Below are 13005 nucleotides of genomic sequence, written 5' to 3' on the forward strand. Positions count from 1 at the left end.
AGTAAATAAATAAAAGAAGAGATCACAGTTGTTCTTGTACTCTCTCCTGTTTGCCAGGAAGAAAAAAATCTTTGATAGTAATTATTCCCAACTGGGAGGCCAAGGCAGGAGGATCACTTGAAGCCAGGAGTTTGAAACCAAACTGAGCAACATAGCAAGACACAATTTCTGAAAGAAAGAAAGAAAACTTATCACACCCAAAGCAGACTTCTACTTACATCTTGTTGACCAGAACTGGGACACATGCTGACCCCCATTACTAGACAAAGGGAATGGCATTGTGATGCTGGTCCTAGATTAATTATGATTTTCTCTTGGGACAGAGATGGGCCAAGTTTCTGAAATTTGTTGCCACCTCTCTCTTCTTCCCCTTCTCTCCTCACCGCAAAATAAGGACTTTTATCTATGGAAAAAGTGAGATAGCATCCTACAGATGCATCATAATAGCATCTGTTAAAATTTTCAAAGCAATAATCCAGGAAGATCAAGCACTTTTTTTCCAGGAAGGTTATTGCCTTACATAAGAATCTTATTCTCATTTGCTTCATACTGTAGCTTCCATAGCCAACCAAATTTAAACAATGGATGCAAAAGATGAATTCAGGATTTATGTATTTGATATAATTCCATTTTAACAAAACTTAACAGTTTAAATAAGATGTAAGTAAAATTTCAGCATTCCCAACTCCTAAATATTACTCATCCTCACATGGTGAAATATATTTCACAAATTGGTATCGACCTACTCAGTAATTAGTAATTGTGTTCTCTGTTTTCTCTGCTGCAGCCCAGTAGACATTATACTTATTAATTGCTGTTACTTATGTTTTTCCTTCATAGCTACTTGTACTGGTAATCCTGTTAGGTTTTGTTTTCATATGAAGTACACACTATGATGAATACTTGTAGATACAATGAGAAAAAAAATCAGTGAAAAATTTAAGCAAAAATAAAACAAAAAATTATTGTTGCTTTTTAACAGACTCTAAATTGGGGTCAAAAGTTGCAGCCTGAATGTATATTTTATTTTTCCAACAAAATGTTTACAAGTTTTTCAATTTTGAATGCCTTTAGGTGATTTTGTATTCTCCAGTTTAACACAGGCCCCTCCAACTCTCTTACAGCTGACGTTGAAGGACTCAGGGTAACTCCCTACCCCAGTAGTCACTTGAATTTGCCAATCTCTACTTTGTGTGGATAAGCCAAGATTAATAATAAATGAATAATCTTTTTCTTATTTGCAGAACACTCTTGACTGGCTTCCAAAATGATCTCTAAAATGAACTTTTTTCCAAGACAACTACATTTTTTGGCATGCTGGTTTAAAATTTTTTGGCTGACTTTTTGTCAGTGAAGCCTCTTCTAAATAGGTGAGAAGGTGGTATCACATCTTCAATTTATTTGATGAAGTTGTGTTCCCAGTCATATTGAGTAATTTTGCATTACGAAATTGTGCATACTTTAAACAAGTTGAGTATTCTTTATTTGATATTATGTTCTTGGGACCAGAAGTGTTTTGGATTTCATTTTTTTTTTGATTGTGGAATATCTGCATTACACTTAGCAACTGAGCATTCCAAATCAGAAAATCCCAGATCCAAAATTTCCTTTGAGCAGTTCCCCTGAGTAACATGTCAGTGCTCAAAATGTTTCAGATTTTGGAGCATTTCAAATATCAAAATTTCAAATTTGGGATGCTCAAACTGTATTTATATAGTTATTTTCAATTGCATATCTTAAAATATATTTTAAATTTAAAAGACTAAAATGCATAAAGAAAATAATCACTAATATATGTTATTAATATATAACATAAATATAAAATTAATTTTATATAAAATTAATATATAAATATATTGATATAAAAGTTATATATGTATATAACTTTTCAGAGTTCCTTTTACAAAATCTCAGAACACTTTATAAGTCTTTTACACGTACTTTATAAAATATTATTTTCTGTATAAAAAATCCACACAGCCTCACAGAGTGATAGAGGGAAATTCACATTTACTATCTAGGGTATTACATTTCCAAAACCACATTCTTCTCTTAATAAAATTGACCTTTGCTAATGTTAAAAATTTTTTGTTTAATACTTTAGGAAATAGCTGTGCAATGTTTTAAATGAATGAAAGAATGTGGGAACTAGGAACGAAATGTCAAGTAGTTCCATGTTTTTATTCATGTGAACATTGCCTCATAAATCATTTTTATGCTATCATATTTACTAATTGTGTGGATTTATTAGAGTTCTTTTTGGCCAAAATAATGGTGAGCTACCTGTGTTTATAGTAAGTACTTTCCTGTCAGCCTGTAGTAGTTTGCTATTATGTTATTGTGATTATTATTTTTTCTCTAATTCCCATCTTCTTTACTACCAGTTCTAGCCTAGTCTGCTTGTATTTTCTCCTCCTTTTTTTTCTGAAAAGATAAACAAGCTTTAATCTGCAAAGAGCATGGGAGTTATGAATACAAAATGACCTCTTAAGAACTTGTCCAATGCCAACATTCCTGCATCAAGTCTTAAAATCTTGTTAGTGTCATATTATTACCATTTATTCTAATATGTGCCCTTAAAAGTCACAATGATAGAAATAGTTGAAATAACAAATAATATTTGAAATATTTTTTTCTGATAGATAATGCAAGACATAATAAGTATAAAGAGTAACAACACCCACTGAATTAATTGTTTACAACCCTGACTGCACATTGAACTTGGAACATTTTTTAATTACTGATGCCTAGATCTATTGCCTAGAAATTCTGATATAACTGGTTTGGAGTGCAGTGTGGACAAGTGATGTTTTTAAAACTCCCCAGATAATTCGAAACTATAATTAATGTTGAGACTCACTGGTCTCAGACTATCTCCTATGTTATCAACCTTGACTACAGATTAGAATCAATGGGTGTATTTTAGAAACGTATCTTCCCAGACTCCAGATCCAGAAATTCAAATTCTATTTTTCTGGGATAGAATCAGGCATTTATTTTCTTGTATGTCCTGATTTTAATGTGAAGTTAAGGTAAGAATTATATTGCTCAAGAACCAAGAGGTTTAACATCACAGCATGGGAAGGTATGACATATTGTCACTGTGTGTGTGTTTTTTTAACTGTTGTTTTACTGATGACAAACCATAACCTTGGCCTGCTAGAAGAGTTCAATGGCACAAATTTAATTTTTTAAAGTAAGTAACACTGTTTTAAAAATGATTTGTAGTAATAGTCATTAAAAGAGACACATTAAAACATTAAAGCATTTATTTGATCAGTGATTCATGAATCTGGCAGCTCCTGATGAAGGAGCCAGAGAAGGCTTTTAGAGGGTGAATTTGGAAACAAAAGAAAGATACTTGATTGGTTACAGTGGAATAGTAGCGTTATTTGGGTCACTCCAGTGGAAATTCCCTAATTAGAAGTTGGCTGGCAGTTTCTGATTGGTTAAGCTTTTTTGTTTGTTTGTTTTTGTCTTTTTTTTTTTTTTTTTATCATTTACACTGATTTGGGTTTCCTTTTCTTTAGGTAGAAACTCAGGGTGTTGAAGCTACCTCTGCCTGCCGGCCTTCTAAGTATTTCAACACAGAAATAGTACTTTAGGACACACTGGAGTTGCAGTTCTATTTTGCCATTGAGTGGTTTCAGATTTGTTCTTCCTGTAAATTTGGTTAAAGTAGTCACTGTATTTCTATAAGTCTGAGATTCAGATATTTAGTTGCTTTCAGAAAGTATTGAGATAGCATTGGCCATGTTGGTCAGATTGAAAGTGACTTTGAATCTTTTCTATTAATGTTCTGATATAAAAGAGTGATGTCTCAGATATAGTGCTAATGCATAACACCTCACAAATAGCTTCCTGTAATACACAGAAAAAAAATGACCAGTTTTGAATTTATAACACAGGGTAAGGTAAAAATAAATTTAATTAAGCGTATTACTGTTGAACATGCAAGTGACAAATATTAAAAATCCATTCAGTTGGGCGTGGACAGAGAGAGGGAGTGGTGCGCATCCACGGAAGCAGGCGGACTGAACGTTTCCGTTCCCTCGGTCTCGCGGGAAGTTCCGTTGCTCGCCCACTGGTGACAGAGCTCAGGCGAAGCACCTGCGCGGCCGTCACGTGACAGCACCGCCACGGGAGGTTGTGGGTGCGCCGCGGCGCCGTTTGCTCTGCCAAACAGACGAAAGAGAGATCATGGCCAATGACGCCAAGCCCGATGTGAAGACCCTGCAGGTGCTGCGGGACACCGCCAACCGCCTGCGGATCCATTCCATCAGGGCCACGTGTGCCTCCGGTTCTGGCCACCCCACGTCGTGCTGCAGTGCGGCGGAGATCGTGTCTGTCCTCTTCTTCCACACGATGAGGTATAAACAGACCGACCCAGAACACCCGGACAACGACCGGTTCATCCTGTCCAAGGGACACGCTGCTCGCATCCTCCATGCTGCTTGGGTGGAGGTGGGTGACATCAGTGAATCTGACTTGCTGTGCCTGAGGAAACTTCACAGCGACTGGGAGGGACACCCTACCCCCCGACTGCCGTTTGTTGACGTGGCAACAGGGTCCCTAGGGCAGGGAGTCGGTGCTGCATGCGGAATGGCTTATACTGGCAAGTACCTTGACAAGGCCAGCTACCGCGTATTCTGCCTTATGGGAGATGGCGAAGCCTCAGAAGGCTCTGTGTGGGAGGCCTTTGCCTTTGCCTCCCACTACAACTTGGACAATCTCGTGGTGGTCTTCGACGTGAACCGCTTGGGACAAAGTGGCCCTGTACCCCTTGAGAACTGCACAGACATCTATCAGAATCGCTGTGAAGCCTTTGGATGGAATACTTACTTAGTGGATGGCCATGATGTGGAGGCCTTATGCCAAGCATTTTGGCAAGCAAGTCAAGTGAAGAACAAGCCTACTGCTATAGTTGCCAAGACCTTCAAAGGTCGGGGTATTCCAAATATGGAGGATGCAGAAAATTGGCATAGAAAGCCAGTGCCAAAAGAAAGAGCAGATGCAATTGTCAAATTAATTGAGAGTCAGATACAGACCAATGAGAATCTCATACCAAAATCCCCTGTGGAAGACTCACCTCAAATCAGCATCACAGATATAAAAATGACCACCCCACCTGCTTACAAAGTTGGTGACAAGATAGCTACTCAGGGAACATATGGTTTAGCTCTGGCTAAACTGGGCCATGCAAATGAAAGAGTTATTGTTCTGAGTGGTGACACAGTGAACTCCACCTTTTCTGAGATATTCAAGAAACAACACCCTGAGCGTTTCATAGAGTGTGTTATTGCAGAACAAAACATGGTAAGTGTGGCACTAGGCTGTGCCACACGTGGTCGAACCATTGCTTTTGCTAGTGCGTTTGCTGCCTTTTTTACTAGGGCATTTGATCAGCTCCGAATGGGAGCCATTTCTCAAGCCAATATCAACCTTATTGGTTCCCACTGTGGGATATCCACTGGAGAAGAGGGACCCTCCCAGATGGCCCTGGAGGATCTAGCCATGTTCCGAAGCATTCCCAATTGCACTGTTTTCTATCCAAGTGATGCCATCTCGACAGAGCATGCTGTTTATCTGGCTGCCAATACCAAGGGAATGTGCTTCATTCGAACCAGCCAACCAGAAACTGCAGTTATTTATAGCCCACAAGAAAATTTTGAGATTGGCCAGGCCAAGGTGGTCCGCCACAGCGGCGATGATAAAATCACAGTTATTGGAGCTGGAGTTACTCTCCATGAAGCTTTAGCAGCTGCTGACCATCTTTCTCAACAAGGTATTTCTGTCCGTGTCATCGACCCATTTACGATTAAACCCCTGGATGCCACCACCATCATCTGCAATGCAAAAGCCACAGGCGGCCGAGTTATCACAGTGGAGGATCACTACAGGGAAGGTGGCATTGGAGAAGCTGTCTGTGCAGCTGTCTCCAGGGAGCCTGATATCCTTGTTCATCAGCTGGCAGTGTCAGGAGTGCCTCAAAGTGGGAAAACGAGTGAATTCCTGGATATTTCTGGAATCAGTACCAGACACATTATAGCAGCTGTGACACTTACTTTAATGAAGTAAACTTCTAAAAAGTTAAGTCTATTGCCTTTGGTCCAAAAGCACTGGTATCTTTATGTTAAATTCATGCTTATTCTTACAAAGCCATTATTTATACCTACGCAGTTGTACTCTTTTAAAGCAAAGCCATTTAACACCTTTCTTCATTCCTGATTTGGAAATTAAAGTTAATGTTTCTGTTAATCTATGTATAAATGTCACTCTAACTCATTAATGTGGATTTTAAAATTGTAAGTAACAGAACAGGCAATAAAACAACTACCTAATACAAATGTTTCTGATAAGACTACAAATATCTGACTAAGTTTGGGGATTAAGATAGAGGTAACTGTATCTTAAATGAATATGATTTCCTTGTAAGTTAAAAAATTGAAATTTAATTGTAGACTTCAATAGTCCAAGTTTTGAAGGATGTTTGAACTTTCGTATAATGCCATCCTATACCTGCAGTTTTACAAATAATGTTTTACTGCAGTTGCCTTGGAAATTCCTCCAAAGTTTGCCTTCATCTCCCCTCTACAGTTTAGAGGTGATGGTGCAGTAGTGAAGGCTCTTACAAAGTACCACATTGCTTGTGGTGTTTTGTGAAGAGATGAAACTATAACTAGTTCTAGTTTGCACACTACACACAGTTTTGTGAATCTTCAGAAATGGTTCTTTTTTCCTGTGGCCAAAACAGATTGTTAATGTGGTTATATTCATCTGCTAATGATACTAAAGTCAATGTAATAAAGCACTTAAAAATCAGCTGCTTTAGTCTGTGCTGTGTATGTGGGATTTGATTTCTTCTTGATGAAATCCTAAATAAAGAGGAACTTGTGTCTAAGTCAGAAGCAGAGAGAGCCATGTCCCTCAAAAGCAAACCTGGAAATAGGTGGAAGCTGGAGATAAGTTACTAGAGAAGATTGTATGGACTAAAACACCATCCCTTAAGCAAATTCTTGACTTTTCACTGTGAGTGTGTAAATGTATGCTTGGAGTACAAGAAAGTTCCAGCCAGGCAAATCACAGATGGACCCAATGTTCCAAACTAAATGAAAATTACTCTGTCTATGTCAGGTAATTATTTCCTTGTTTTTATTACCCTCATTAAGTTCTTTGGAGGTATAACCAATTTGCCTTAGAAATCATTGTTTTAGGAGGTGTGATAGAGCCAAAAAAATGTTAATACTAACCTGCAAATTAGAGAAACCAGGCTCTCCTCATTTGCTATTATCCATTTTCTCTAAGCTGATTTCCATTTTTATAAAATGATTATGAAAATTGCTCCGTTTTTCATAAGATTTAGAAATTACTTTGTAGAAATAAGTTGATATAAAATCATTATAGAAATTTAGAAATGCAAATAAGCAAAATATGTTTACCCCCCTTTACACACAAAAAAAAATCCATTCAATTATTAGCATGTGTTCCGCACATGCTGTGAAAGTGTGCATGCCAAATGGTCTGTTTCCAACTAAACTTGTAAGCACACCTTTAATAATGACCATAGATCACGTTTTTTAATGTCTAATGGAATCTCAGACACCACCAGAAATTATATATATTTTTGTAGCAGGGTGGGGAAGCCCTTAGGAATCTCTCCTGTAAAGACTCTGTTCCACAAGTTATCAACCAGAGGCTATGAGCTTCAGAAAGAAGAAATGGCAGGTGAGAATTATGTCTGCAATTCTTCAAGTAAGACAGAATCATATCCAATTTTGTTATATTGAACATTCTCTATCTTTGAATCTGTCCTGAGATCTTTTAAGTGTTCATAGGAATCTTAGGACAGAACCATCCTGATGGATGCTAACCCTTGACTGCTAGAGCTTGTGAAGTTGTAGTGTTGATGAACAACATGGTGACTGGTTTAACTCTGGCCTTCTATTCATTGTTTTTGCTGTGGAGGTCTATCAGATTATCGATAACCTGATGATATTCCAGGGACAGCTGTTGACACCAGCAGCTGCCTTGCTTATGTTTGTGTTGACACCAGCAGCTGCCTTGCTTATGTCCTAAAGACTGGCAGACATCTCAGAGTGACACTGATCATTTACATGGTGAATGGCTCCCCAGTCACTTCCTGATTTCTGTAATCCCCAGATAGTGAAAGAAGGAATCGGTGCACTGAACTTATTTTATGTTACTTCATTTATGGTACCTTATTTAAATATATCAGTAGCTTTTAAACTTCATGGAAATTCTGTGGAGAGCCCCATTAGGGAAAAAAATAATTTTTTAAAAAGACTTAATGTTTCTGACTTTAAAATTATGTAACAGTAATGAAAAATACTCGCTGAGTTTTAGTTATCTCAGTTTGCTGAACTTTACAGGAGTTACTAAATTCTCTAGAGTCCAATCAAAGAGGGGTTGGTTTGGGAAGTTGAGAAGTATTGAACTGTTTTGGTGGCCTTTACTATCATGATATGGAAGAAAGGTCCTCACACAGTTTTGAGATAGAATGGAAGGGTGTACTGTTCTTAGAGAGGAACTCTCTTCTCCATCCTTCTCGTAAGAGAGGGGAGGAGGCACTGAACCAATTCCATTTATTGACATTGGTACGGGAGAGTTTCTATAAGAGAATTGCTCACAAGGTTGGGAGTTAACTCCAAGAAGGGAAGATAGGTATTTCTTTGCAAGGTTGGATGTTGATTTAGACATAGGTTTGGTTTTCTGACCACATAGAACTACTTATTTAGAGTAGAAAAGGTTTGCAAACACAGTAAGCAAAATATGCCACCACCTGTTTTTACATAACTGTAAGATAATAATGGTTTTTACCTTTTTAAATGGTTGAAACAATTAGAAGAATACTATTGCATGACATATGAAATTTAAATTGCAGTGTCCATGAATAAAGTTTTACTGGAACATAGTCATGCTCATTCAATTGAGTATTGTCCGTGTCTGCTTTGGAGGTACAGTGGCAGAGTTGAGTAGTAATGATAGTCACCATATAGTCTGCAAAGCCTAAAGTATTTACAACCTGACTTTTTATTGTAAAGGTAAACCCTGGGGGAGAGCACTGGGGAGAGACGAGGGTGATAGTATAGACATGTGGAGGGGATAAGGGCTGACCCTTTAAGGTCCAGGCCTCAAGGCCACCTCTATATTTGACTAAAGCATTCATAAGATTGGCGGTTGCAGGCTTGTCAGAGATCACTACACTAAGAGTAGAGAGGTACATGCCTCAGAAATTCTGTGTGATGCCTGCAATTGGGGAACAATAGCAAAGTGTTCCCCAGAAAAGGACCACCAACTGTTACTTGCTATTAAACTTTTCGGTTAGGATCAGTTGACCCTAAACCTTACTGAGTTTTTACATAGGTTCACAAAGTTCTTTAAGAGAGAGTGGGCAGTAATCTATTTGGAGAAACTATTGGGACCTTATTTTTTCCCTACTATTTGTTTAGATTCACAGGAGACATGTGTTTTTTGACATGTGACAAAATTCCTGGTTAATGTACAGCTATGTGCATTTTTTCATACGGGTGTAAGAGTCCCACCTGTCACTAATTCCCACAGGTCTGTTTGTTTATCACTAACATTCCTGGTTATCTCTCATGGTGTGCCTTTCTTCCATGAATTTACTAGATTTACATTAACCTAACTTCGGTATGCTGTGGATTATATTGTATGAATAGAGCATGTACAAGATAATAATCAATATACTTGTTTTAAAACTTACATTTATGTTTGGCTCAATATCTTATCTTATTTTTTATGTTAATTTCCACAAATTAGGTAAACTGCTCTCTTAATAGCAGAAATCTTAAGTGCATGTGCTGGGCAAAATGTACCATCATTGCAATCTAGGACACTCTAGGGCAGAATGCCCTGAACTTTAGAAAGCCTGCTTCTTTTAGTCAGAATTAATTTATCCCTGTCAGATGTGATATGTCATTTTAATCCTATTGGATATGTTAAAAATATGTTTAACAACTGTATCATAAAAGAAAACATTAGTAATATAACCAAAGCTACATCATTAAAATAATAATTAAAACTTAGATATAACCTTAAAGTTTCTGCAAATATGTGAGAAGAAAAATGTTAAGTCCACAGGTTTAGTTTATTGGGGCTCATTTGTACCCGGTAGAGATGACAAATTGCTGGCTTAAGAAATGTATCCAACCCATAAAAGTCATTCTATTTCAGCAACAAGGTTTTTCTTTATTTTTTTCTAACATTGAATTTGTACTGAAACACCTATAGACAATGGATTTCCTCTGCTTCCTTTCCACCCTCCCTCCCTACTTTCTTAAACCTGTTTCACACACTTTTGTGCCAGGCTTTTGAATCAAGCATTTGATTTGCTAGTCAAGTGGCAATTTGTAAGCAGATTATACAAATAAAGAGTAAATAGCTTCTTTAACAAAGTACAAGCTCTATTTGTAAGAAAATATAAAATTTTACTGAAGCACAGAAAACAAGATCTGAGTAGATGTCAAAATAAATTATGTCTAGGATGGAAAGTCTCAAAATAATAAAAATACCAATTCTTCTGAAATGAATGATTTAGATAAAATACCAAAAGGATGTGTAGGGAGTGGGTAAGGTGTATTAGGGTGGTTAGGGCGGGGAGCAAATAGATTCATTCTAAAGCTTTTGTAATTAAATACATGTCTGAACATCACCGAGACATTTTGAAAAAGAAAAATAATGAGTACTGACTACATAATTTGAGAAGCCTAATCCAAAATAAAAATACAAAACACTTTGTTAAAAAATTATTAAGAATTTCAAGTCAGCAAGAACAGAGAATTACACCAAGTGTAGAAGAAGTCTGCAGGACCGCACAGGTTGCATGCAAATGAGGCTGATCACAGATACGACCATTCAGTGAGATCTACAAATGGATTAATGGACATAGAGATATGATCTCTGTTTTGTCAGAGACTGTAATGACTGGTTAATGATTCTTTTGTGTGTTTTTTATTTCCCTAGTTGAATCTCAAATAAATTAAGAAGTTGGGCTTCAATAGGAAAAAAAACAGTTTGTGGTATCTAAACCAGTCGACCCCTTTGTTTCTCTGTCTCTTGTGTCTCTTGACCTGTGCTCCAAATTACACAGCTAAAGCTATAAACTATCCATGTGTATATATGTCTGTATATCTCTTGTTTAAAAAAGCTTTTATTTCTCACTGAGTATAAAATATTCTTCTATGTAGGAGAACATTAATAAATTAGATTATAAGTAACTTAAACTGAAGGAATTGTATTTAGTGGGCTTATAGAGATAAATCAGTGCTTATATAAATCAAATATTCCTAATGTTTCAAGAAAACAAAGACATTAAACTTACAGTGAAAAGGTATTTTAGATCTCCAATGTATTTTCTTACAAAAACTAACTTAGAAATGTTTTAAGGCTTCAAGCTAAGTTAACTTAAGATAAATCTGTAAGCAAATAAGACCAGTCTAACAATTTTGATTTAATGAAAAAAACTGTATCTTCTGATTAATCCATGTGAAGTTTAATACCAACTTATATTTTATTCTATTTTATTTTGTTTTTCCTAAACTTAAATAGGCTTACTGATAAAAGAAGCTAACTCTAACATAAAGTGTATGATTATAAAAATGTAAATTTTTATGCACCTTAATTGTATTATTATGTTTATCAGTAAACATTATTTCAAGACTAAGATTTTGTTGTATGTCAGCTTAATGATAATTTCTAAGACCTTTAGGTAAAATAAAACCTGACTGATATAAAGTTGTATTAATTAATACATCATAATTAGATATATAGATACTCAAATTAAGACAACAATAGCAAAACATAATAAAGAAGAAAACTTGGAAGTAAATTTTATTCACCTTGATTTATTATACCTGATACTGAAAAAAGGTCTGTAAAATGTGTTAAAATCTTACCGAGTTTGTTCATCTTTTACGGTCTTGCTACATCCTTGGGTTATAGATTAATACCTTCGTCCACAGTATAAAAATATTTTTGCTTCTATTACTTTTTATATGCTTTGGGAACTTACTCCATTAACTATCCCTTCCTTTTTCTAGAACCTTCCAGAGAACAGATGTCATAGCAAGAGGAAGGTAGCATAAAGATTTTAACCGGTAAGAATGAAGGAAGTGATAAGAAAATTAAGCCAAGAATATATGACAAGACTTTTGAGATTTTTTTCTACTAAAAATATTCCCCTTTATGCAAATGGCTTTTTAAGATTAGTGGAAGCAGAGGCATGGTACAGGCTTAGAAATCAATGGAAAGAGAATGCTATAAAACTTTTAGAGATGAAGGCATTGAAAGGAATGGCTTTGAGTTAAGAAGAAAGAAAATGATTAACATCATGGAAACTTTGAGGTAGTGACAAGAGAAATAAAAATGATATTTAAATTTATAGAGGAAAGTTGAAGAGGAAGGTATAAGGAAGTATACTGAGGATGCATTGATAAGGAAGTGTGTAAGATTCCAGGTTATCCAAGAGGAGTCAGTGACATACTGTATACATTTGTTCATAAACTGTAGAGTTTAAAAGTCACAAGTCTGAGAACTCCATATGTCACCAGTGCCCATGATATCAGACATCTCCCTTCTCGACCCTTTCAAGCTTTGTACTTACATCTTAAAAATCTATTTCTTCCCTCTTAAAATGAATGGAATATAGCTGTCAGTGCTCACTTATATTTATCATTAAAACTCCTTCTTGGGGGAGGATCCATGATGGCCAAATAGGAACAGCTCTGGAGTGCAGTTCCCTGAAAGAACAACACAGAAGGTGAGTGTTAACCACATTTCCAAGTGAGTTTTCACTGCCCACAGACCAGGTGATTCCCAGGCTGGAAAGCGCCACAAGTTTCCATCATGTCTGCTTCAGCCGATGCCATGGGTTGGCGCACAGAAACACACATTTCTGGGTAGCTGTTTCAACTGGCATCTGGAATGCCTGGGAGACAGAGTCGCTCATTCAACTGAAAGGGAGGG

At 36.6% G+C, this 13005-nt stretch overlaps 1 protein-coding gene across 2 annotated transcripts; it reads left to right on the top strand.

The window, feature by feature from the left end:
- The first annotated feature begins 4105 nt into the window (after positions 1–4105).
- Positions 4106–6824, top strand: TKTL2 (transketolase like 2). 2 transcript variants are annotated; one of them, XM_032248654.1, is made up of 2 exons: positions 4192–4425; positions 4540–6824. In XM_032248654.1, the coding sequence occupies exons 1-2, from the start codon at positions 4201–4203 to the stop codon at positions 6076–6078; spliced, it is 1764 nt and encodes a 587-aa protein (XP_032104545.1). In that variant the 5' UTR covers positions 4192–4200; the 3' UTR covers positions 6079–6824. The 2 variants fall into 2 exon arrangements, with proteins under 2 accessions (XP_032104544.1, XP_032104545.1); XM_032248653.1 differs by having other exon boundaries at positions 4106–6824.
- Positions 6825–13005: the final 6181 nt, after the last annotated feature.

The sequence above is a fragment of the Sapajus apella genome, unplaced genomic scaffold, assembly GCF_009761245.1.
Source record: "Sapajus apella isolate SASKATOON/1434 unplaced genomic scaffold, GSC_monkey_1.0 scaffold67, whole genome shotgun sequence".
In the NCBI taxonomy this organism is placed as follows: Eukaryota; Metazoa; Chordata; class Mammalia; order Primates; family Cebidae; genus Sapajus; species Sapajus apella.